This window comes from Stegostoma tigrinum, chromosome 1, assembly GCF_030684315.1.
Source record: "Stegostoma tigrinum isolate sSteTig4 chromosome 1, sSteTig4.hap1, whole genome shotgun sequence".
In the NCBI taxonomy this organism is placed as follows: Eukaryota; Metazoa; Chordata; class Chondrichthyes; order Orectolobiformes; family Stegostomatidae; genus Stegostoma; species Stegostoma tigrinum.
Window position 1 is genome coordinate 114458354 of NC_081354.1, and position 26041 is coordinate 114484394.

The window sequence follows — 26041 nt, forward strand, 5'->3', positions numbered from 1 at the left end:
AAGCAGCATCTCAGGAGCACAAAAGCTGACGTTTCGGGCCTAGACCCGAAACGTCAGCTTTTGTGCTCCTGAGATGCTGCTTGGCCTGCTGTGTTCATCCAGCCTCACATTTTATTATCTTGGATTCTCCAGCATCTGCAGTTCCCATTATCTCTGATACTATTTACACCCTCCTATGCATATTGGTGAGAATACAATATTAAAGGGATGATGTCAAAACTCAAATAACATACCCACTTGTGAGAATACAATATAAAAGGGACGACATCAACACTCAAATAGCGTGTTCATACTATTTGCCTTGGCTCACATGAGGCATGTACATTTGATTATGTTACCTGAGGAATGTAATCTCCATGCAACTTTTTTTGTTTGAGGTTAAGTAAGTGGGCTAAAAAGTTAGCAAATGGAATATAATGAGAAAACGTGAAATTGTCCATTTTGGAGGGAAGAACAGAAGAACACAGCATTATTTAAACGGAAAGAACTGCAGAAAGATGCTGCACAAGGGGGCTTGGGGATACTTGTGCATGAAACACAGAAAACTAGCACATAGGTGCAGCACAGCACTTAGGAATGTTGACCCTCTTTCAAAAGTAAGGAAGTCTTACTGCAACTATACAAGGTGCTGTTGAGACCACATGGATAGGGCTGTGAGCAGTTTGGTCTCTTATTTAAGGATAGATATCATGTAATTGAAGCCAGTTCAAAGAAGGTTCATTAGGGTGATCCCCAGTATGAAAGGGCTGTTTATGAGCAAAGTTTAAACAGTTGGGAACAAAAACAAAGTTGCTGGAAAAGCTCAGCAGGTCTGGCAGCATCTGTGGAGGAGAAAACAGAGTTAACGTTTCGGGTCCGGTGACCCTTCCCCAGAACTGTTCCTCATGTTTTCCCTCATGAGACAGACTGGGCCAGAGGACACAGTCTCATAACAAAAGGGTGCCAACTTAAGACTGATACGAGGAGGAATTTCTTCAGAGGATTTAGTGTTTTTGGAACTCCTTGCCACAGAAGGCTGTGGAGGTAGAATCCTGTGTATATTTAAGGTTAAGATAGATAGATTCTTAACCAGCTCAAGTCATCAAGGATTAAGGAGAAAGGGAAAGAATGTGGACGTGAGGAATGTCTGATCAGTCATGATTCTATTTAATGAGGATGTGAAGGATGTGCTTGTACTGCTTACACCTGTTTGATGGACCAAGAAATCATGACCACAGGGTTGTATCCAACTTCAACCTGGACAGAAAACTGATGTTATTGGGTCGGTCACCCTGCTCAAGAGAAAGGAAAATCAAATAAGCTGCAAAATAGGCAGGCTCTCTGACCGTTCTCTGACCCTGATGAAAGCTATTCTCATTATGTTTAAATTTGCTGAAACAGGTAATTATTAGGTTTCTTAAAACAGCTTAAATATATTTTAGTTCATTATTTATCAAAGGAATTTTATTGGGTGATGCTACTAAAATTGTCCCATATTGGTTTAATTTGCCAATTTGTTCAAAACATTATTATATTACTACCGTTGAAAGTAAAAAGATTTCATTACACAAGTGATAAAAAAAAATTTCTACACAGTCAATGCACAAAGTTAAACAAATTACAAATACTCCATATTCAGATCCTACTTCCTTTTATTTTTTCACAAAATGAGGGCAATGTTGACTGGGCCAGAATTTATTATACATCCTTAATTGCCCGTGCAAAGGTGGTGAACTCTCTTCTTGGACAGTTGCAGTCTCTGGAATGTAGCTCCATTCACATTGAAGTTACGATTTTGTTCTAACAACAACGAAGTAAGGGTGATATAGTTTTGAGTTAAGGTGGTGTGTGGTTTGAATGAGACCTTTCAAACAGCGGTTTTCCTTGTCTCTACTGTGCTTGCCTTCTACATGCTAAAGACTGTGAATCATAAGGTGCTGTCGAAAGAACTCTGGTGAGTTGCTGTACTGCATCTTGCTGACATGGAGAGCTTTAGAATCTGACAGTCACAAATGGCGCTTAACATAGTGCAATCATCACCGAACATCCGCATTTCTGAATTTATGATGGATGGAAGATCATTACTAAAGCAACTGAAGATGGTTGGGTCAAAAATACAACTCAGTTAGCTAATCTCACGCAGCGATATATTGATCTCAATAGCCCTGACCTAGGACAAGAGGTTTCACTCTTCATTGCAACCGTATGATTGATCAGGTCAGGCTATTGCATTTCCTGCAGCTATCACATTCTTTCAGACTCATATGAAGCACGGTATTATCACTTGACTATTAATCCAGAAACTCAGCTAAAGTTCTGGTGGCCCAGGTTCAAATACCACCACAGCAGATTGTAGAATTTGAATTCAATTGTAAAAAAATTGGAGTTAAAAATCTGTGGATAAAACCATGTCAATTGTCAGATCTGGCTCACTAATGCACTTTACAGAAGGAAATCTGTTGCTTTCATCCGGTCTGACCAATACATGACTCCAGACCCACAGCAACGTGGCTGACTTTCAACTGCCCTCTGAAATGGCTCAGTTCAATAGTTCAAGGGCAGCTAGGGATAGGCGATAAATGCTGGCCAGCCAGTGATGTGCACATCCACGAGTGAATTTAAAAACACTGTACACCAAAATAAGTCACCATCTTTTAGAAAGGCTAGAGGGAAATGTTAGCTTTTGTTTACCCACTCAACATGCATCGTTCGACTCCAGGTTCACAGATATTAATGAAAGTTGAGGCACATATCTGTGGTTCTTGTGAATCCAGATTTTGCTTTGGTTTATATGATTGTGCAGTTGTTTACATAAAGCAGCCTTCTGTTATCAACATTTTGAAAAATCAAGTTTCCATGACCAAATGACATCAGTGTAAAACTATTCTCAATTTATTACTATTTGATACAAAGCAAGTGCAATAGAATAAAAAACAGATGAAGTCACTTTGGTCCTATCAGACCAGAAGACTGCTCTCTAGAATACACTGAAATGTAAAATACAAAAATAGTAATGCCTCTTATTCAAACTCTGTTCTAAGTAAATTGTTGTTTCAAAAGCCATTCTCACTAAATTTTGGAACTTGCTCTAACTTTAAATGCTGGGATTTAAAACCCTTATTAAACACAAATCACTTTTCAGTTTTCAAACGGTCTGCTTATAGTAGCCGCGGTCAGCTGAACCACAACTAAAATGGCCTTTTATTCCTCTCTACATACTTGCATTCCTTCTGTTTTTGTGTCACTGTTATATACTTTCTCCAGCTGCAAGTAGAGACTGAAGACTTTTACCCCAGGTTTCAGAGATGTACATTTTCTCAGAATAGGCTAGAGAAACTCAGCAGGTTTGGCAACTGCTGGAGAAACACAAACAGAGTTAATATTTTTGAGTCCAATATGACTATGGACTTGAAATGTTAACTATACTTTTCTCTTCACAGATGTTGCCAGTCATGCTAAATTTCTCCAGCACCTTCTGCTTTTATTTCAAATCTCCAGCATCTGCAGTAATTTTCTTGTAAAGACTTTTTGTCAATTGCTGAATATGCACATGAATGACAGCCTCCAATTTTTAATTCATCCCTAAAAGGAATTACTTAATCAGGAACAAAAACAAAATTGCTGGAAAAGCTCAGCAGGACTGGCAGCACCTGTGAAGGAGAAAACAGAGTCAATGTTTCGGGTCCGGTGCCCCTTCCTCAGCACTGATGGTAGCTAGAAAATTGTCTATATGCAGAAGATAGGGTGGGGCGAGGGAGTAAGGAGGAAATGGCAAGTGGGAGTAGAGTCCAGAGAAAGATAAGAGCAGTTGGACCGACAAAGGAGTGGATACCAGTCTGGCTAGTAGGGTGAATAACTGTTAATGGAAACAGTTAATGGCTAACAACAGGTAGTGTGTAATGGCAGACTGTTGTGATAACAAGGCCTGGTGTGTGGGGTAGGGGGCTGAGACATAGGAGAGTTCAAACCCTAAAATTATTGAACTTGATATTGAGTCTGGAGGGCTGCGGGATCCCTAAGCAAAAAATGAGCTGTTGTTCTTCCAGCTTGCACTGAGCTTCACTGGAACACTACAGCAAGCCTGAGACAGGGATGTCGGCCAGGGAACAGGGTGGTGTGTTAAAGTAGCAGGCAACTGGAAGCTGCAGGGAGAATGTACATGTTGTGCGAAATGGTCACCAAGTCTACGCTTCATTTTCCCAATGTAGAGGAGCTATTCACCCTCTGAGCCAGATCATTTTCTACTCCTTTGTCTGTCCAACTGCCCTTCTTTCTCTTTGGGCTCTATCTCCACTTATCATTTACTCCGTACTGCCTCCCCACTACCCTTTCTTCTGCATATAAACCAAGATTTTCCTAGCTAACATCAATTCTGAGGAAGGGTCACTGGTCTCTGTTTTCTCTTCACAGATGCTGCCAGATCTATTGAGCTTTATCAATAACTTCTGTTTTTGTTTCTGATGTACAGCATCCGCAGTTCTTTCATTTTTTTATTACAACCACAGCAGTTATGTTCAGTTTTTACAAGTTACTTCAATGGGTCACATCACATACAAGACATAGAGAACATCCAGGCTTCTGCTGGTGAATGTTAGATAACATGCGTGCCATACAAGTACAAGGCAATAATGATCATCAACTGTTTTCCCTTGACATGCAACGACATTGCAAATGATGGAATGCCATATTTCAACAACCTTGGGATTACCATCAATAAAAAATAAATGCAACCAGAGATGATCAATTACTAGATTATGAGTACACAATCACTTTTCGACTCCCAAAAAATTTCTCCACCACTTACAACGTGTGAGCTAAGGCTGTGGTGGTTTGCTTTTCACTTATCTGGATGGTTTCAACAACACTCCCGAAACTTACTGAGGGTATAGCAGTAACAAAAGTGAAGTTGCTGGAAAAACTCAGCAGGTCTGGCAGCATCTGTGAAGGAAAATACAGTTAACATTTTGGGTCCAGTGACCCTTCCTCAGAACTAATGGTGGCTGGGAAAACATCAGTTTACATGCAGAAAAAAGGGGGAGGGCAGGGTATCGCAGTGATCCACTGATCAATAGCACACCCATGACTAAAATAACCCAATCCTTCCAGCTCCAGAGAGCTATAATTGGAGCTTGTTGCGATGACCAGGTGAGAAGGAGCGAATTGGTTCTACTATTTATAACCCAGTTGAAATCACTTATAACAGCTTTTGTAATTAAAGCCGCATCTATCACATGATTACAGTTCCTTAATTTTGACTAGTCCTAATTTCAAGCTTTCCTTGAATAAAAGGAAGAATAATTTTTTAAACTTATTGAATTACAATTCAAAACTGACTAAAAATCAACCCCTGCTATTTGCAGAGTCATCACAAAAGTTAAAGATTTTAAAAAGTGCTTAGCATTCTCAAATTTGACTGACTTTCAGACCCAAGATCAGAAGCATGGACCAGGTTTCCATACTTAACAAGTATTATTGTTTATTACAAGTAAACAAAGCCTAGCTACAGGTCAATTATGAACTGTCAGCATAACTGACATACACACACACACAGACATACAGCATGTTATGGGCAGAGAGAGAATTGGCAAGGAGGTTGTGTGGTTTCTGTTCATAGGATCAGCTGAGACAGTGCATATGCTGCTTCCAAGTCTTCCTTCTCCAGCTGCTTTCACTGGGTTACAAGAGGTAAAGGGTGGCTGATTCGCTCTTATAAAAGGTCTCTGACTTACTGGTTAAAACTCATAACTTACAGCAACTGCGAGAGGAAAATAAACTTTTTTTCAGGCTTAAAGTAGTTTTACTGCAGAGAACAGAGACATCTCCTAAGCTGGTAGCTTTTCTGTATCTTGTTCAGAATCCCAAACTGCTCAGTTACCTAAGAACAAATCACACAGTTGTTGGAAGTCGGAAAGTCTTTGTCATCAAAGCTATAAGAAAGATGTGACACTTGAAAGGGTTGAGAAGAGATTTACAAGGATGTTGCTAGGGTTAGAGGGTTTGAGCTTTCAGGAGAAATTGAATAGATTGGGGCTATTTCCTCTGGAGCATTGGAGGCTGAGGGGTGACATTATACAAGTTTATAAAATCATGAAGGGCATGGATAGGGTGAATAGCCAAGGTCTTTTTCCCAGTGTAGGGAGTCCAAATCTTGAGGGGATTGGTTTAAGGTGAGCGGGGCAAGATTTAAAAGGGACCTAAGGGGCAACCTTTTAAAACAGAGGGTGGAGGGTGTATGAAATGAGCTGCCAGAGGAAGTAGTGGAGGCCGATACAATTACAACATTTAAAAAGCATCTGGATGGATACATGAATAGGAAGGATTTAGAGGGATATGGTCCAAATGCTGGCAGACAGGACGAGATTGATTTAGGATGTCAGGTTTGTACGGCCAAGTTGGACCAAAGGGTCTGTTTCCACTCTGAACAAGATACAGAAAAGCTACCAGACTTCTACCATCTCTGTGACGCTATAACTCTATACCTGGTCACTAATCCACAGACTAATCAGATACTTGTTGTCAACCAAAGCTCCATTTATACGCAACCCTTCAGCTCCAGCTTGTCTGCAAATTACACTTCAACTACTCGTGATGGTCAGTGCATGCTTTTCACATGCAAGTACTATGCTTATAGATGGCTTTGACCATGTGACGTGCAAGTGTTTGATTTATGCAATTGTCCCCTCTAGCAGTACCCATTGTCCACCTGTGTTCTATCGGTTCCTGCTTTTCTTTTTCTCATTCACTAAAGGATGGAATTTCAGGGTTTTGACCATGAAGGGAACTTGTAAGTAGAGATGCTCCCATGTATCTGCTGCCCTATCCCTCAGGTTGGACATGCTCATGGGTTTTGAAAAGTGCTGTTTAAGGATCATTGGCAAATTTCCATAGACATGTAGACAGTATACACTGCTGCTACTCAGCATTGGTTATGGAGGGAGTGGGTGCTTGTGTATGTGGTGCCAATAAGTGAGCTACTTTGTCTTGGATGGTGTCAAGCTTCTTGAGTGTTGGAGCCGCATTCATCCAGGCAAATAGTGAGTATTCCATCACCCTACTGAGATGTACCTTGTAGATGATGAACACCTTTGGGGAGTCAGATGAGTTATTTATTGCAGTATTCCTAGCCTCTGACCTGCTCTTGTAGGTACTGTATTTATATGGGGAGACTAGTTGAGTTGGTGATCAGTGTGAATTAGCCTCTTTACTTGAAAATTTAGTCCTGATGGAAGTAATTCACACATCCGCCACGAAGTTTACTTTTGTAAGAATATATGTAAAATATCACATTCAGACACAGATGAGGCTTTATGGATTAGATACTTGATAACTTGTAAAAAGTGCATTCACTCTTTTGATTCTCGTAAGTTACTTTTATCTGAAACATACGCACTATTTAAAAGAATAGGAGTTATATGTATATATATCCAAATGAGACACTCCAACAGCCAACTAACAAGAGGAATTAAGTCACGATGGATTCATGTTATGACAAAATTAACAAAGCATTAGCCAAGTCTATGAAAATAACAGAAACTTTACCTGCTGACTCAACAAACCTTTCCCATCAGCTATTTCAGAATTAAGTACAATAACCTCCAATTCTCCCCACCTACCAGTAGCATTTAGAGAGGCAAGTAACATAGAACAGTACAGGCCCTTCAGCTCATGATGTTGTGCCAACCTATTATCCTACTAAGATCAATCTACCCTCCATACACTACGTTTTACTTTCCTGCATGTGCTTATGCAAGCATCACTTAGAAGTCTCAAAAGTGTCTGACTCCACTACCACTGCTGGTAGCGCATTCCACATACCCACCACTCTCTGTGTAAAGAACCTACCTCTGACATCTCTCCTATACCTTCCTCCAATCACCTTAAAATTATACCCCCCTTGTAATAGTTATTTCCCCTCTGGGAAAAAGTCTCTGACTATCCACTCTATGTATGCCTCTCATCATCTTGATACCTCTGTCAAGTCACCTCTCGTCTGTCTTCGCTCCAACGAGAAAAACCCTAGCTCCCACAACCTTTCCTCATAAGGCCCGTCCTCCAGTCCAGGCAGCATCCTGGTAAATCTCTTCTGCACCCTCTCTAAAGCTCATAATGAGGTGACCAGAACTGAACACAATATTCCAATTGTGGCCTAACCAGGGTTTTATAGAAGTGTAGCATAACCTCGCAGCTCTTAAACTCAATTCCCCTGCCAATAAAAGCCAACACACCGTACGTCTTCTTTACAACCCTATCAACTTGGGTAGCAACTTTGAGGGATCGATCGACGTGGATCCCAAGATCCCTCTGTTGTTCCACACTGCCGAGAATCCTGCCATTAACCCTGTATTCTGCATTCAAATTCGACCTTCCAAAATGAATCACTTCACACTTTTCCGGGTTGAATTCCATCTGCCACTTCTTTGTCCAGCTCTACATCCTGTCAATGTCCCATGGCAACCTACAAGGGCCCTCCACATTGTCCACAACTCCACCAACATTCATGTCATCAGCAAATTTACTAACTCACCCTTCCACTTCCTCATCCAAGTCATTTATAAAGATCACAAAAAGCAGAGGTCCCAGAACAGATCCGTGGTCACAGGCAAACAGATACGAAAAACGAATTCTGGAAAATTTCTCTGTACTTCCTCCCAGCTGTCAAAGGCAATCAAAATTAGTTGCAGAATACCATGAGCCAAATCACGAAGTTCTGTTCACAGGGAGGTTACAAACAGAGGCATAGCAATTGGTAAATGGAGTCGAGAGAAGTTAAGGATTTTTCTAATCCAAAAGATTTAGGAATCTGGAAGCCTCTGCTTATAACAAGGCTGGTAGAGCCAAAAACTGTCAAGGCACTCAAACAACATTTGAGTGTAAGTTTGAGTCTTCCCAACTTACTCTGCCTTGAATCAAAATTGAGAAGGTGAAATTGGACTGGATAGCTCTTTTATATTTTGGTCAGCATGGACGTTTTGGTGAAATGGCCTCATTCTGTGACATACATTTTTCTATGTTTCTTTTATTCATCATCTTTTGTTTATATTAACAGTAGCCTGAAGCAGAAACACATTTTTTAATGCTTCTAACAAATCCTCATATACAGTATGAGCCATCAACCTTTAAGTATCATGGAGTCATACAGCACAGAAACCGAACAATTGGTCCAACCAGTCCGTGCCAAACATAATTCCAAACTAAACCAGTCCTACCTGCCTGCTCCAGGTCCATCTCTCTTCAAATCTTTCCTATTCATGTACTTAACCATTTTTTTTTAATGTTGTAATTGTGCCTGCATCCACCACTTCCTCAGGAAGTTCATTTCATACACAAACCACCCTCTGTGCAAAAAAAGTTGCCTCTAATGTCATTCTTAAATCTCTCTCCTCTCACCTTAGAGATGCGCTCCCTAGTCTTGAATTCCCCCATCCTAGGAAAAAGACAACTACCACCAACTCGATTTATATCTCTCATTATTTTAGTTTCACTTTTTTGGTCATCCCTGGGACATTAGTGGTTCCATAATAATAGAATTCAAATTTCATAGCGATATGACAACAATTCCTTCCTTAGGTCTAGGCTTATGTGATGAAATCCCATTTGAATTTAGATGTGGAATATCTCTTCAGACTTTTTTATATACATTTGACAATTTACCAAAGCTTTTCCAACCAAACCTAGAGAATTGTCATATAGACCAAAAGAACTGCACATCCTGTAACTTAGAATCAAAAACAGAAATTTCTGGAAAAGCCTAGCAGGTCTGGCAGTTCTGAGGAAGGGTCACTGGACCCAGAACATTAGCTCTGATTTCTCCTCACAGACGCTGTCAGGCCTTCTGAACTTTTCCAGCAATTTCTGCTTTTGTTGTAGAAAATCTTCATCCTTGGTACCAAAGAACAAGAATAACTTAAAGAAGAAGTTTCCTCAAATCCTTGCCCCTGTTATCTTGCCACACTTAACCAACTCCATCACTTCATCTGCCCCTTCCATGCTATTCCCATTTCATTTGATCCCTCACAAGCAAACACTCCATTCCATCCCTCATACAACTTCCTCAGTCAGAAAATCTTTGTTTTTGGGCTTCTCTTCCACTCCACTGCTTTTTGTTTTCTACCAATATTCATGGCCAGCTTTGACTGTCAATTATGCATCCTCTGGATGTCTCACAGGCCTCTGCATGTGCTAAGCATTACCCACCAACAGACATATCCCTTTAACATCTTTAATAATACTTGTTGTGTTTCCGGATTGTTTGGTCAGTTTATGTTAACTGTATATTTTAATTGATCCCCTAAATCAGTATCATTGAAACTTTAACCTTATTTTTAATATCTTATTGACATGTGAAATTGTTAAAGATACAATGTCAGTGGTTATTTCAAACATTATTATCGAGTAAACAGCTTCCCACTTGCTGTCCTCACAAAAAGGATGAAAAAAAAGCCCCAGCCTTGTTCTAGCCTTAATCTAACAAAATACAGCTTAGTAATGAAGGAGCAAATTTTCCTTCATGAACCTTACATAGAATGGAATACAGGTACAGACCAATGAATTTAGAATTTGAGGCTGTGCAGAGTTTACCTTTTTAAAGGAGACAATTAATCCTTTAAAACTATCCCAAAGGCTACATACGGCATTTGTAATTAAACTATATGATCCTTTACAGATTTTGTTTAATAAAAAATCTATTTGTATTCTATGTACATGAAGGGTTAAAACAAAGCATGCTCCTTTTTTTTAAAAAAAAGCAAGGTGTTCAAATCCAATTGATCACTAAAGACAAGGTCAAAATAACAAATACTCATGGCTCCCACAATAACAGAATAGCTGGGATGCCCAGGTGCATATTGAGCCTGTGCTCTTACCTTTGGGGTTCTGATGTGCTCCATCCCTTGCCTGAAAGAAACCAAGCAGCCACCCGGCGGGGAGCCCAGAAGGGCCCGGTTTCGACAGGAAGATTGTGCCTCCTTCCCCTGGAGGGTGCAGGGCCAGTGCCTGAGCTGCTCCTGTTTTAACAGATGGATGCTCCTGATGCTGCAGCTGCCATCTCTCCCTCTACAACCCAGTACACGCTCACCCAGCAACCACTGCGTATCTGCTCCCTCAGGGCCCTATTGCCTGCCTGTTCCATACGCACCACCTGAAAGTCTCATTTGATTCCTACTGTTACCTCTCCTGTAAAATAGGAATCGACCTACCGGTTGGCTTTGATTTGCTTCAATAAAGTTTAATAATTTTTACTCCAAATGCTAATTTTGTTGCATTTCTGTTTGTTTGAATAACCAACACCTCATCGATTAACAGAAACATACAGCATGGAGACTGACACTTCAGACCGACCAGTCCATGTGGAACATCATCCCAAACTAAACGAGTCTCACCTGCTTGTTCCTGGCTCATATCTTTCCAAACCTTTCCTAATCCTGTATCCACCCAAATGCCTTTTAAACATTGTAATTGTACCCACATCCACCACTTCCACAGGAAGCTCATGACACGCGTGAACCACCCTCTGTATAAAAAATTTGCCTCACCTTTTGCAAATCTTACTCTTGTCACTTTGAAGATGTGCCTCCTTGTCTTGAAATTCTCCATCTTAGGGAAAAGACAACTGCCATCAACTCTATCTATACCTCTCATTATTTTATAAACTTCTCTCAGGTCACTTCTCAACCTCCTACGCTCCAGTGGAAAAAGTCGCGGAGTATTCAGCCAATCGTTATACCTCAAACCTTTCATACCCAACAACATCCTGGTAAATCTCTTCTGAGCCCTCTCCATAATATTCTTCCTATAACTGGGAGACCAGAACTGGACACAGCATCCCAGAAGAGGCCTCACCAATAGTCTATACAACCTCAGCATAACATCCCAAGTCCTATATGCAAAGGATTGAGCAATGAAGGCAAGCATGGCAAATGCCTTTTTAACCACCACGTCTGTATGTGGCATAAACTTTAAAAAATTATGTACTTTCACCCTTTGGTCCTTCTGTTCTACAACACTACACAAGACCCTATCATTAATTGTATAAGACCTACCCTTGTTAGTTGCACCAAAATGCAATACCTTGCATTTATCCAGATTGAGCTCCTTTTGCCATTTTTCAGCCCAATGGCCCATTAGATCAAGATCCCTTTGTCATCTTAGAAACCTTCTTCACTGTCTACTATGCCACCAATTTTGGCCTCATCCGCAAACTTACTCATCATGCCTTCTATTTTCTTATCCAAATCATTTATATAAACGACAAACAAAAGAGGACCCAGAACTGATCCCTGTGAAACACCACTGGTCACAGGCCTCTGGTCTGAAAAACAATCCTCCACCATTGTTCTCTGTCTCCTGCCGTTAAACCAATTTTGTATCCAATTGACAAGCTCACCCTAAATCCTATGTGATCTCACTTTATTAATTAGTCTACCATGCAGAACCTTGTCAAAGGCTTTACTAAAATCCGAATAAGCAGCATCTACTGCTGTGCCATCATCAATCTTTTTGACAGGGTCAATCAATGGACAGGTTATGTCAGGGTGTGTCACGTCGAGAAGGAGGGAATGAGAGGCAGGGTTGGTTGTGGGATGAGGCTGGGGGCGGGGAGATTTTGAAACTGGTAAATTCCACATTGAGACCATTAGGTTGTAGGCTCTGAAGGTGGAATATGAGGTGCTGCTCTGCCACTTTCCGAGTGCCCTCATTGTGACACTGGAGGAGGCTCAGGATGTGCAACATCTCTGTCCTGGGCCTCCTCCAGTATCATAATGACACCACCCGGAAAGTGAAGGAGCAGCACCTCATATTCCACCTTCAGAGCCTACAACCCAATGGTCTCAATGTGGGCTTTACCAGTTTCAAAATCTCCCTGCCCCCAGCCTCATCCCATGACCAACCCTTCCTTACTTCTCTTCCCCACCTCCTTGACCTGACACAACATGTCCATCTTCTCTCCCACCTATCCATCCTCCCACCTCACTGACCAATCCCCACTACTGCCTACCTGCACTCACCTATCACCATCCCACCTATCTTCCCCAGTCCCACCCCTCCTCTATCTATTTATTTCAGAGCTCCCTTCCACTCCCCCTGTTTCTGAAGAATGTTCTCAATCCGAAGTGTCAGCTTTCCTGCTCCTCTGATGCTGCCTGACCTGCTGTGCTCCTCCAGCTCCACACTGTGTTACCTCTTGATATAAGTGCCTCAGTACTCTTGTTAACTTAGTACCCCATGATGTGAGAGAACAAGGTATGGATTTGGATGAACACAGCAGGCCAAGCAGCATCTTAGAAGTAGGAAAGCTGACGTTTCGGGCCTGGACCCATCATCAGAAATGGGGGAGGGGAAGAGGGTTCTGGAATAAATAGGGAGAGAGGGAGAGGTGGATCGGAGATGGATAAAGGAGAAGATAGGTGGAGAGGAGACAGACAAGTTAAAGAAGTGGGGATGGAGCCAGTAAAGGTGAGTGTAGGTGGGGAGGTAGGGAGGGGATAGGTCAGTCCAGGGAGGCCGGACAGGCCAAGGGGGAGAGATGAGGTTAATAGGTAGGAAATGGGCGTGCGGCTTGAGATGGAAAGAGGGGATATGTGAGAGGAAGAACAGGGGAGATTTTGAAGCTTGTGAAATTCACATTGATACTATTGGGCTGCAGGGTTCCCAAGCGGAATATGTGTTGCTGTTCCTGCAAACTTCAGGTACCACTCCACCAACCTCCGGATCCAACGTATCATCCTCCAACCCTTCCACCATCTGCAATCTGAACCCCCAACATTTTTCCTTCCCCACCCTTGTCTGCTTTCTGGAGGGACCACTCTCTACGCGACTCCCTTGTCCACTCCACACTCCACTCCAGCCCCACCACACCCAACACTTTCCCCTGCAACCGCAGGAAGTGCGACACCTGCCCCCACACCTCCTCCCTCAGCCCCATCCCAGGCCCCAACAAGACTTTCCACATCAAGCAGATGTTCACCTGCACATCTGCTAATGTGGTATACTGCATCCACTGTACACAGTGTGGCCTCCTCTACATCGGGCAAACCAAGTGGAGGCCTTGGGACTGCCTTGCTGAACATTTACGTTCGGTTCACTATAAACAACTGCACCTCCCAGTCGTGAACCATTTCAACTCCCCCTCCCATTCCTCAAATGACTTGTCCATCCTGGACCTCCTGCAGTGCCACAACGATGCCCCCCGAAGTTTGCAGGAACAGCAACTCATATTCCGCTTGGGAACCCTGCAGCCCAATGGTATCAATGTGAATTTCACAAGCTTCAAAATCTCCCCTCCCGCTACCACATCCCAAAACCAGCCCAGCTCATCCCCGCCTCCCTAACCTGTTCTTCCTCTCACATATCCCCTCTTCCCACCTCAAACCACACCCCCATTTTCTACCTACTAACCTCATCCCGCCCCCTTGACCGCTCCGTCCTCCCTGGACTGACCTACCTCCTTCCTACCTCCCCACCTACACTCACCTTTACTGGCTCCATCCCCAACTCTTTAACTTGTTTGTCTCCTCTCCACCTATCTTCTCCTCTATCCATCTTCAATCCACCTCTCCCCCTCCCTATTTATTTCAGAACCCTCTTCCCCTCTCCCATTTCTGATGAAGGGTCTAGGTCCAAAACGTCAACTTTCCTGCTCCTAAGATGCTGCTTGGCCTGCTGTACTCATCCAGCTCTACACCTTGTTATCTCGGATTCTCCAGCATCTGCAGTTCCTATTATCTCTGACCCCATGATATGATTTTGTTTTTAACCACATTCTGGATGACTAAATAAACATTGAAAAGACCTAATTAGCCACTATCTTTGGTCCATGTTTCAAACTCAGTTCCGAGATGCAAACCCCTCTCGCTCCTAGATTCATCGATGTCTTACAGTGCAGAGGGAGGCCATTCAGACCACCATGCCTGCACAGTCTTGATAAATGAGCACCGTTACCTCGTGTCCATCTCCTGCTTTTTCTTCACACCTATGTACATAACTTATGTCTAAATAATCACCTAATCCCTTCTTGAAAACAAAGATTGTCTTTCTGCTTGTTTGTTGGGGTGGACAATATTGCTGGAAATTTGAGAACTTCAGGAAGCTACTGAAATGGAGCCTACTTCCACTTGATTGCTGCAAGAGAGTGACTGCACTTATGCTGAGCATCTTATCCAACTTGTGCCAATTGTAGGTAATTAAATGTCTGTAGCTTAACCAAGCTATTGATTCAAAATTTGACCACAGGGTGAGCCTGTAACCACATGTCCAGACACCAGGATTCTAAATAATCATCTCCAGATTCTGAACTGTGTTTGCCATTATTTGATTTCTGGATTGCTATTACTTCACTGCCAATTAGCTGTATCTAACAGCTGTTTATATATCAACTGCATCTAATGCAAGCAAGACAAGCTTCTTTCTGCTGAATACGTCATAGAGTAATACAGCATGGAAACGGATCCGACATTCCAGCCAGCCCATGCTGACCATAATTCCAAACTAAACTAGTCCCACCTGCTTGTTCCTGGCCGATATCCCTGCAAACCTTTCCAATTCATATACTTACCTAAATATCTTTTGAACAGTGTAATGGTACCCGCATCCACCACTTCCTCTGGAAGTTCATTCCCACAATGAACCACTCTCTGTGTAAAAGAGTTGCCCCTCATGCTTTTATAAAATCGTTCTCTTCTCATTTTAAAAATATGCCCCCAGTCTGTAAATCCCCCACCCTAGGAAAAAGACACCTTATCTATACCCCTCATTATTTTATAAGCCTCTATGGGGTCACCTCTCAACTCCTAAACTCCAGTGAAAAGAAGTCCCAGCCTATGCATACTCTCCTTATAACTCAAAGCATTCATTCCCAGCAACATCCTGGTAAATCTTTTATGAACACGCTCCATCTTCATAACATCCTTCCTATAACAGGGAGACCAGAACTGGACATGGTACTCCAGAACACACCTGACCAATGTCAAATATAACCTCAATATAACTCCCATATTCAAAGGTCTGAGCAATGAAGGCAAGCATGCTAAATGCCTTCTTAATCACCTTACCTATATGTGGTGCAAGTTTCAAAGAATTATGTACCTGAAACCCTAGGTCTCTGTTCTACAACACTACCCAAGGCCCAGTTTTAATTTTGTAAGTCAGGCCTTTATTTGTTTCACCAAAATGCAACACCTCATATTTATTTGAATTAAACACCATCTGACATTACTCAGCCAATTGGCCTATTGGAATATATTTACATATTGCAGTACTCCTTCTTGAGGCATAATGTTAACCTTCTTGCTAAGTCACTACACCATACTGTGTCAGGGCATAACATGGACTTTACAGCAATTAAAGACCAGGCTCGGACTACCCTGACTAGAATTGTGTTCTTTTTCTGACATTCTGCACAGATTACCTGCTCAAGCATCTGGCATGGACATCAGTCAGGTTGAGTTCTGGTGGTATTATGTTAAATGCAGAGACGACGTGGAACGAGAGTGCAGTTACAGTGTAATCAATAAGCCCAGCAAGAAAGACAACCTCCAGTGGCTGCTGCACAGCCTGTTAAAGGAAAAGCATCATTTACAGGCTTTGTTGTCATTTTCTACACATCGTGCAAAAATAGTGCAGGCACCCATTAGGGGTGCTCTGGGCTATTATCACCAAATTGTGTCATTTGTTGGAGCAGGACTTGGCAATCCCATCCTGAAGCCGTCAAACTCACAGCTACCCTGAATTTTTATGTAGTAATTTGTTGCAAGGAGAAACTGAAAACCTGTGTGGCATCTTGCAATCTTTGACCCACAAGTGCATCCAGGGTGCAAATGACAGCATTTTTCAAGAGCACTTTTTTTCATATCCTTGTCCCATGACGAAGAGGGTCAGGCAGTTCGGACAGTGGGATTCTCCATCATCACTGGCTTCCCCCAAGTGCAGGCCACAATAGACAATACACACACTGCTTTGTGAGCTGCCTTATCACTAAAATGCAGATTTTGTCACTGGCAAATGTTTCCACTCCTTTAATGTTCAATTATATGTGATCATTGATGCCAGATTTTGGAGATGGCAATGGCCTGGTGGCATTCTCACGAGACTATAGATTTTGTCACTGGCAAATGTTTCCACTCCTTTAATGTTCAATTATATGTGATCATTGATGCCAGATTTTGGAGATGGCAATGGCCTGGTGGTATTCTCACGAGACTATTAATCCAGAGACCCAGGTAATGTGCTGGGGATCTGAGTTTGAATTCTAACAAGGCACAAAGTGGAATTTGAATTCAATAAAAATCTGAAAACAAAAGACAAATGGTGACCATGATACCATTACTAATTGTTGGAGAAGTCCATCTGGTTCCCTAATGCCTTTTAGGGAAGGAAACCTGCTATTCTTACCTGAACTGGCCTACATGTGACTCCAAACCCACTGCAATGTGATTATCTCTTAGCTGCCCTCTGGGCATTTAGGGATGGGCAACACATGCTGCACTAGCCAACGACGTCCACGTCGTATGAATTAATTGTTTACAAAACCTGTGTTGGATTTCCTGGACCCTGCCATGAAGCTTACATGTTAGTGAACTCATAAATTCTTGCTTCCTTCCAAAGTTGTTGAACTGTACAGCGGTTGCTTCTGGGAGACAATGGCTATGCCCTCAAAACATGTCTTTATGAAACCCTTAGACTGATTCTTTAACGAAGATGTAACCCTGCTCCTGTTTTGACTAAGGTTGTACTGGAACAGACCATATACTTTCTTAAGGTGCGGTTTCGCTGCTAACTAAATATTTTGTTTTCCGTCTGATTGTGCACTTGATACAATCAGGTGATTCCCACTTCAAGCTCCTGCACATTTCGTGTCTACTGACCGTTACGGAAAAAAAACCCAACAGATACTAACATCTTGTCATAAGCAGAATAGTGTGCCATTCTGCCTTCAGTGTGCTAGCACACCCTCAGCTGCCCGAGGAGAAAAGGTATTTGAAGACGTCATCAGATCTGATGCCAAAATCATGGTTTAGTAATCTGTGTTGTTTCCTGCCCTCCTATATGGCTCTGAGGTATGGACTGTCTACAGCAGACACGTCAAGCCCAGGAGCAGTACCATCAATGCTGCCTGCAAAAGATCTTGCAAATTCACTGGGAAGACAGGCACTCCAATAGCAGCATCATCGACCAGGTGAACATCCTCAGCATCGACGCCCTCACCACCCTTAATTGGCTACGAGATGGGACTCCCAGAGCAGATGGTTTACTCCCAGCTTTGAAATGGCAAGTGAGCCCCAGTGGGACAGAGGAAGCAATTCAGTGATACCCTTAAGGCCTCACTGCAGACTGTGGCATTCCCACAGACAGTTGGGAATTGATAGCCCAAGACCATCCAAAGTGGTTGAGGAGCTTCTGGGAGGCATCGAGTACCTTGAGATTTGCTGTCAGGAAAAATCAGAAGCCAGGCAAAAATAGAGTACGGACCGCAGTGTTACACCAATGCCGCACTCACACCAGACCACAACTACCTTCAGCCCCAAGTGTAACAGAGCCTGTGGAAGCCACATCAGCCTGTACAGCCACCTACGGACTCGCCCTGAGAGTGGCAAGTGAGTCATCCCTGTCTGTGAGGGACTGCCATTGATGAATGCATGGGGATGTCGCATCTAAATGTTGTGCAGTGAAATCTCTCTTGATAGCCAGCAAGTTCAGAGGAATCCCAATGAACTCTTTTTGATCCTTGCACCATTCTTTTGCTTTCGACATTTCTGAGAGAACAGAGGCCTGAAATGATTTGAGTATTGTCTTGGCCATGCTAGAGGTAATATTCTGCACAGCTCCTCTTAGCAGGCCAATTCACTTTGAAGGTGAGTGAACATAGAATGTAGAACACAGAACAGTACAGCACAGTACAGGCCCTTTGGCTCACAATGTTGTGCTGACCTATTATCCTACTAAGATCAATCCACCCTGCATACCCTACATTTTACTGCCCTCCATGTGCCTATCCAAGAGTCGGCCTAAAAGTCTCTAAAGTATCTGACTCCACTACCACTGCTGGCAGTGCATTCCACATGCCCACCACTCTCTGTGTGAAGAACATACCTCTGATATCTCCCCTATACCTTCCTCCAATCATCTTAAAATTATGCCCCTTGTAATAGCCATTTCTGCCCTGGGAAAAAGTCTCTGACTATCCACTCTATCTATACCTCTCATCATCTTGTAAACCTCTATCAAGTCACCTCTCTTCATTCTGCGCTTCAATGAAAAAAGCCCTAACTCCCTGACCCTTTCCTCATAACACTTGCCCTCCAGTCCAGGCAGCATTTTCATAAATCTCTTCTGCAACCTCTCGAAAGCTTCCACATCATTCCTGTAATGAGGTGACCAGAACTGAGCGCAACATTCCAACTGTGGTCTAACCAGACTTTTATAGGGCTAAACGTGAGGAGCCAATTGTACAACTCCCAGCATGGAATGACAGTGTATTCCCTTCAGGGGATAAAAATAGAATGAATCTTTCACTGTGGAATCATCACTGATCCTGACTTCTCACTCTCAAGCTGGGTGTAAATGTGGAAGATCAGTGCAGGCGAGTCCCCAGTACAAACCCTACACAAGTGTTTAAGGTTGGAGATAATAAGGTGTCGAGCTGGAAGAACACAGTAGGCCAAGCAGCATCAGAAGAGCAGGAAAGCTGACATTTCGTGTTTGGGCCCTTCTTCAGAAATGGGGAGGGGAAGGGGATTCTGAATAAATAGAGAGGAGGAGTTGGATGGAAGATGGATAAGGGAGCAGATAGGTGGAGAGGAGACAGATAGGTCAAAGAGGCGGGAATATCTCGGAAGCTCTCCACCCTGTTATGTCAGATTCTCCAGCATGAGCAGTGCCCACTCTCTTTGCATAAGATTAGTGTTTCTCACATTGAAGTGCAATGCCTTGGGCTGCAGTGCTGAACATGATGGTTTAACGATCCATGATGTTTCAGTCTGACAACAATAAAGGGGCCAGCTAGTTGTGAGATGAGCAATGTGTAGCCATCACAACTTCATTCTTCTTTACTCTCCATCTTTGGTCCGCCTCCCCCTCTCTCCCTATTTATTCCAGTTCCCTCTCCCCATCCCCCTCTCTGATGAAGGGTCTAGGCCCGAAACGTCAGCTTTTGTGCTCCTGAGATGCTGCTGGGCCTGCTGTGTTCATCCAGCCTCACATTTTATTATCTTGGAATTCTCCAGCATCTGCAGTTCCCATTATCTCTCACAACTTCATTCATCCTTGGGATATCTGAAAAGGCTGCTCATTTCTTACATGATGTATTTGTAAGTGTGAGTGCAGAACGGGATCTGGGTGTTCTTGTACACCAGTCAAAGAAAATAGACAGGCAGCAGCAAGCAATTACAAACACAAATGGTATGTTGGCCTGAGACAGTATGTTGGCCTTGATTGCAGGAGGATTTGAGTTCAGAACTAAGGGTTGTCATATCATAGTTATACAGCGCCTTGGTGAGATTACACCTAAAGTATTGTGTGTAGTTATGGTCTACCTACCTAAGAAAGGATATACTTGCCATTTATTGTACAACCTTGCGATCAATATAATAGACAAGAAATGTAACTTTATTCAGTGAATCCACGTGTTTCAGTTCGTTAGAGAAAAACATGCAACATTGGATCAATAAATTTCTGAAGATAATTCACAAAACTTGAACACGTTGCAGCCCGCGGCAATTGACAGTCCAGGTGAGAAGCAATTTTGGGGGTGTTCCTCCTGGTTGGTTGGGGAAGTGTGAGAAAGAGTTTGACGCTGGTGTTTTGGGAGAGCGATCCGCCTCCTACAGGGAACACAGACTGGGCACGTGGCTCCACTCTCTCTATATCTGCCTTGGACTGCCCGAGTTCACTTTCCGAGCTACGGTGGAGCTGAGCTGCGACCCTTATAACAGGCTTGTTGCTGCTTTTGGAGTTTGCTGTCGTGTCCTTTTAAACATTAGCTGACCGCACTTTGGGGCATCGTCGTTACCTGTGGGTGCACTTTTAAAAGCAAAGTAAGTTATTCATTAAAACTTGTGTACACAAGAGACGATAAAGTGTATCCACTTTAAAAATACTACTGCAGTCCTTTTTTGCATCTAGGTACAGCAAAAGGCTTACTCGTGTCAAGAAACTACGACACGAACTTTAAGTGGTTAGAAGATCTCGTAACGAAGTTATGGATGTAGATACAAATTTATGACAACTGGACAAAAGCAATCTGTTTTACAGTAAATTATGTAAATAGAAGGGAATGTTAATGAATGTATTTCAAACCACATGCATCTTCTTTACTTATCATTATCACTTAGGGTCACATACCTGACGGAGTAACTTAGCTCCGAAATTTGTGACTGTATTCCACACCGATATTTGCTACAACAGCACGAATTGCGCTGAAGTCTTGACACACTCAAGTCAATTTAAAAAAAAACCCAGAAAACGTTAGAAATGCTTGGGCGATCAGCCAGCATCCATGGAGAGCGAAATAGAGGCCGATGACGTTTCCTCACAACTGAACAAATATTTTTGTATTTTTTTTATTTTTAATGCATTCAAGCAAGTTGTATTGTGTTGTCTGCTTCCCCTTGAATTCTCCACTCTGTTATTGACACTGATTGACAGCTGGTGGGCGGATTTTCCACCGACAACTTGGTGGTCGCTGAGGATCGTTGTTGACAACACAGGCATGCAAACAAACCCTAAGCAATGGCCCCACAAGAACTAGTTATTCTTGAGTTATGTGGTTAGTGGTGAGTGACAACAGCTGTAGGTCTGTTCGCATGGGTGTGCATCACATTAAATGTCTCGGCTTTCCCTCGTTCGAGGGATCCAGTTTTAACCATGAACGACAGAAGCAGGCCATTCAACCATCGACTTTGCGCTGTCATTCAATGAGATCTCGGCTGACCTAACAATGTTTACCTCCAATTTCCTGCCTTTCCCCCTTAACTTTGTATTTCCTTACATCTGTCTGTCTCAGCCTTGAATGTACTTAATGACTCTGCCTCAGCAGGCCACTGTGGTAAAAAATTTCATAGATTCACAGCCCCCTGAGAGAAGAAATTCCTCCTCATCTGTGTTTTAAATGTGCAATCCCTTGTTCTGAGATTATGGCCCATTCAAAAATCATTGTTTAACAGAGTTAAAATGACACAAACAAATTGCACAGTCTGTTTTGATTTTTGGGTGAGCAGCACTCTGGTAGGATGACCAGAGTTAGGGTGGACTTCATGAATTTGAGGTCTTGGATTTATTTACATGTTGCACAAAACATTGCTTGGGCATCTAATGCAACTCATCAAGTTGAGTCTTTAAGATTGAGTTAAAATGGATGTCTAGCTGCACAGAGGCTGCTATTATCACCTCAAGGACCTGATGAAATCAACAATTGCCTTTCACAACTGTCTTTGGCACCACAACTATGGAAGACACTGCTACACAGCAATGTATAATGAAATATCAAAACATGTAGTGAATTATAGGCAACTAATCCCAAGAATAATGGTACACTTAAATGATGAAGTGCTGATGGTACAGTACAGATTGTAAAAGCTGGATTTGCTTGGTAATCAATGTTTCGCAGAAGGTTATGATTGATGTAACTCACTTGATGTTGTATATTGTCATCATTCAGTTTATTTTTCCTGGGCTACCAGTTATGGTATGTATGGACTCTCTTTGCAGTTTTTGTTTGCAGTTTTTGGAAACTGGTTCAAGAGTCCATTTTTAAGTGGTGCCTTCGTTGAAACAAGCTTCCTGTTTAACTTGGCAGAATTATGTTTATAAATTAAATTCAATATGGATTACTAAAAGTTAAAGACTTTTCTGTGCTATGTGAGAGATCTCCAGTGTTAGCCAGCGTGATTTTAAAATAATGAAGGCTTACCTGTTTATCAGAAATGCAAAAAAAAAGTCCTTTCTCTTTATAGTAAGTAAATGCAGCAAAACAGCATTAAATAGGTTAGAGTTAGGGCTGTGTTTTCACAAAGTAAACAGATCTGCCAATATTTTTTAGTACAGCATGTTGTACTGATGTTGCAAAATTGCCAACATTTGCAGTCAACAAGTGAGGGACTCTGGGTACCTTTGCTACTCAACTTTAATCTAGACTGTGTGTGATTACCCTTGTTTGCAAAACATGATATAAAATGTATAGCATAAAACAGGCCATTCGACCCAGCCATTTTGTGCTGACATTTTTCATTTCAACTGTCAGGAATTATTTCTCCCCTTTACTCCATTATCTGGAATATAGCTCTGCTGAAGAGGCCGATCTTATGCTGTGATCGCTGTTAAGCCTGTTTCAGTTCTCATCAAATATTTGAACATTTTCTGGCTGAACTTGCTATGTAGGAGGAGTATTTCTACATTTCTGTCTTTTCTAATGAAGATTTATTAAGACCAGTTGTGGTGCTTTTAGCCTTCAAATGTTTCAGCTAGTCCAGTATTCTGCAAACTGAATGCTCACCCATTCAAAATGTTGCATATCGATTGACGGACTGACCCTTTCAGTTGTAGTGGCAAACTGTTAGTAACTGGTTATCCAGAAACCTGCAGAAATGAACCTGGTGAGAGAACGTGATGTCCAGCCAGAACTGGAAATGGAAGTAAGCAGGAGCAACATCATTAATTTGTATTTAAGTCTAAAAAAAATGGAATGAAGGCATTTCTATTTTGAAGTATTTTCTAGTGCAGTCCCTTTTTTGGGTGTTGCTGGATCAGCCATTATTCGTTGTCCAGCTCAAATTGCAATCCGATTTGCAAATGCCATTGTGGTGCTGAGCCATTTTCTTGAACTGCTGTGGTCCTCGTGCAATAGATCTACCCAAAATAATATTCTGAAGGGTGAAGGAGTAGCAATAAAATTCCAAATAGGGACATGTATAACTTGGAGGGGAACATACAGGTATTGGTGTTCACACGTATCTGCTGTCATTATGCATCCAGGAGCCTGTGGATTTGGAAAGTGCTGTTGAAGGAGTCTTGGTGAATTACTGCAGTTATTTCCTTATTCCCCTGAACATTGTTTCTCTTCAAATAATCATCGTGCCTTCTTGAATGCCTCAATTGAACCTGCCTCCAGCCACTCCATTCCAGACGCTCATTTAGTGGGCAAACATGTTGGCCTCTCATTCTTTATAATTTGCAAGAGAGAACAGTTTCTCCCTTTCTACTGTCCACCACACCCCTCATGATTTTGAAAACCCCTATCAAGTCTCCTGTTAGCCATCTCTTCTCTAAGAAAAATGTATCAAACTTCTCCAATTTATTAATACAACTGAAGTTTCTCATCCCGGAACCATTCTCATTAGCCTCTTCTGGACTCTCTCTCTCTAACCACTTCATGTCATTCCTATAGTGTGGGACCCAGACTGTACACAATATTCCAGCTGAGGTCTAATTAGTATTTTGTACAGGTTCAGCATAATCTCTCTGCTCTTGTACTCTAGGTACCTACTAATAAAATCCAGGATACTGTGTGCTATATTAACTGCTTGTCACACATGGCCTTCACATCTCATGACTTGGGTACATACACACTCATTCCTCACTGCTCCTTCAACCCTTTTGGAATACCCTTTATGTTATCCTTTTATGTTCTTCTTGCTGAGAATAATCACCTCACTCTTCTCAGCATCAGCCACCTACCTGCCCACTACACTCTGCTTTTGAAGTTAGACCATTAGGTAAAATGTCGGAGCAGAATTAGACAATTTGGCCCATCAAGTTGGCAGTGCCATTTGATCATTGCTGATAGTTCTGCTCTATTCTCCTCACAGTTTACAGTTCTTCTATGTTTTGCATGCTTTGAAACTTTCCCTGCATGCCAAAATCTAGGTCATTAATATATATCAAGAAAAGCAAGTCTTCTAACTTAATTCCTGGGGAAACTCGACTAGAAACTTGACAGCCTTTAAAAAAACTCCATCAATTATTACTCTCTGTTTCTCACTACTCAGATAATTTTGTGCCCTTATTGCTGTAGTCCAGCAAGTTCTGGATCATTTTCCGAGCTTTTGTCATTTGAGAGAATATGCCTTAACTGTGCCTGGACCACTTATTTTCTGAAGTTACATTGTTCATTGTTCAGCTACAGTTTTAACTGCCAGTTTCAGCCTGGTTCCAGTCGATATAATCCATCTCCATTCTTGCCCCATTGAAGTCAGCTCTTCCTCAGGTAATTGTTCTTGCTGTACTTGCTCATCTTTCTTTTCTACCGTCATCCTAAACCTTTGATACAATAATTACAGTTCACCTAAATGTCCTCCTGCTCACAATGGAACTATTTGGCCGACCTCATTTCCAAAAATCAGATCGAATATTGCATCTTTTCCTATTTGACTGATATGTACTCCTGTAGAAAATTCTCCCGAAATAATCTCAGAATGATTGGTCCTATCAGTCCTTAACACTACCACTATCCCAATCTATAGTTGGATAAATAAAGTCCACTTTAAAGCCACTCAATGAAGTTTTCATCTTTTTGTAATTCCCTTGTAGATTTGATCCTTCTGGCTAATTGGTGGTCTCTAGACTACATTAAGCAATGTAATTGTTCACTGTTGTGCCTTAGCTCCAACCAAATTGATTTTTTCGTTGCACCCCCCGGAACCTCTTTACCGAGCACAGTAATGTTATCCTCAACCAATACCTCCATGTCTCTTCCTTTTCTTATTTCTCAACCTTTACGGAATAACTTGTACCTAAGAACTTCTAACACCAGTCCTGATTTTCCTTGAACCATATCTCTGCTATTGGCTCAACAATTGTAATCCCACAAGGCAATCTGCACTTATAACTCACAAATCTTGTTGATTACACTCTGTGTGCATTCACATGCAAGCAGTATAACCCTGATTCAGACGTTATTACTTTCCACTTTATTCTGACGTTGCCTGTTAATTTCTTATTCACTGGTCTATTTTGATCTGTCTGCCCCAGTATTTTGTGCACAGTGGTATTTCTCAGGTATACTTTTCTAATTCCCACAAGGTACCAACGTAGTTTAAAGCCCCATCGCACCCTATTTTCACTAGCACAAGTTTCA

At 42.1% G+C, this 26041-nt stretch overlaps 2 protein-coding genes across 3 annotated transcripts in view; one reads left to right on the forward strand and one right to left on the reverse strand.

The window, feature by feature from the left end:
• The window catches only part of mtmr7b (myotubularin related protein 7b), a 93252-nt gene extending 82165 nt beyond the window's left edge, over window positions 1-11087 (reverse strand). Inside the window, exon 1 of one of the 2 annotated variants that reach the window (XM_048529629.2) lies at window positions 10842-11087. In XM_048529629.2, coding sequence (XP_048385586.1) covers window positions 10842-10865 — 24 coding nt within the window. In that variant the 5' untranslated portion in view covers window positions 10866-11087. The remainder of the gene's footprint in view (window positions 1-10841) is intronic. The other variant, XM_048529637.2, reaches the window with a different exon arrangement.
• Window positions 11088-20826: 9739 nt separating this feature from the next.
• Window positions 20827-26041, forward strand: part of slc7a2 (solute carrier family 7 member 2) — a 160963-nt gene continuing 155748 nt past the window's right edge. The window contains exon 1 of the mRNA XM_048546853.2: window positions 20827-21005. The gene's annotated coding sequence lies outside the window, so the exon portion shown is untranslated. The remainder of the gene's footprint in view (window positions 21006-26041) is intronic.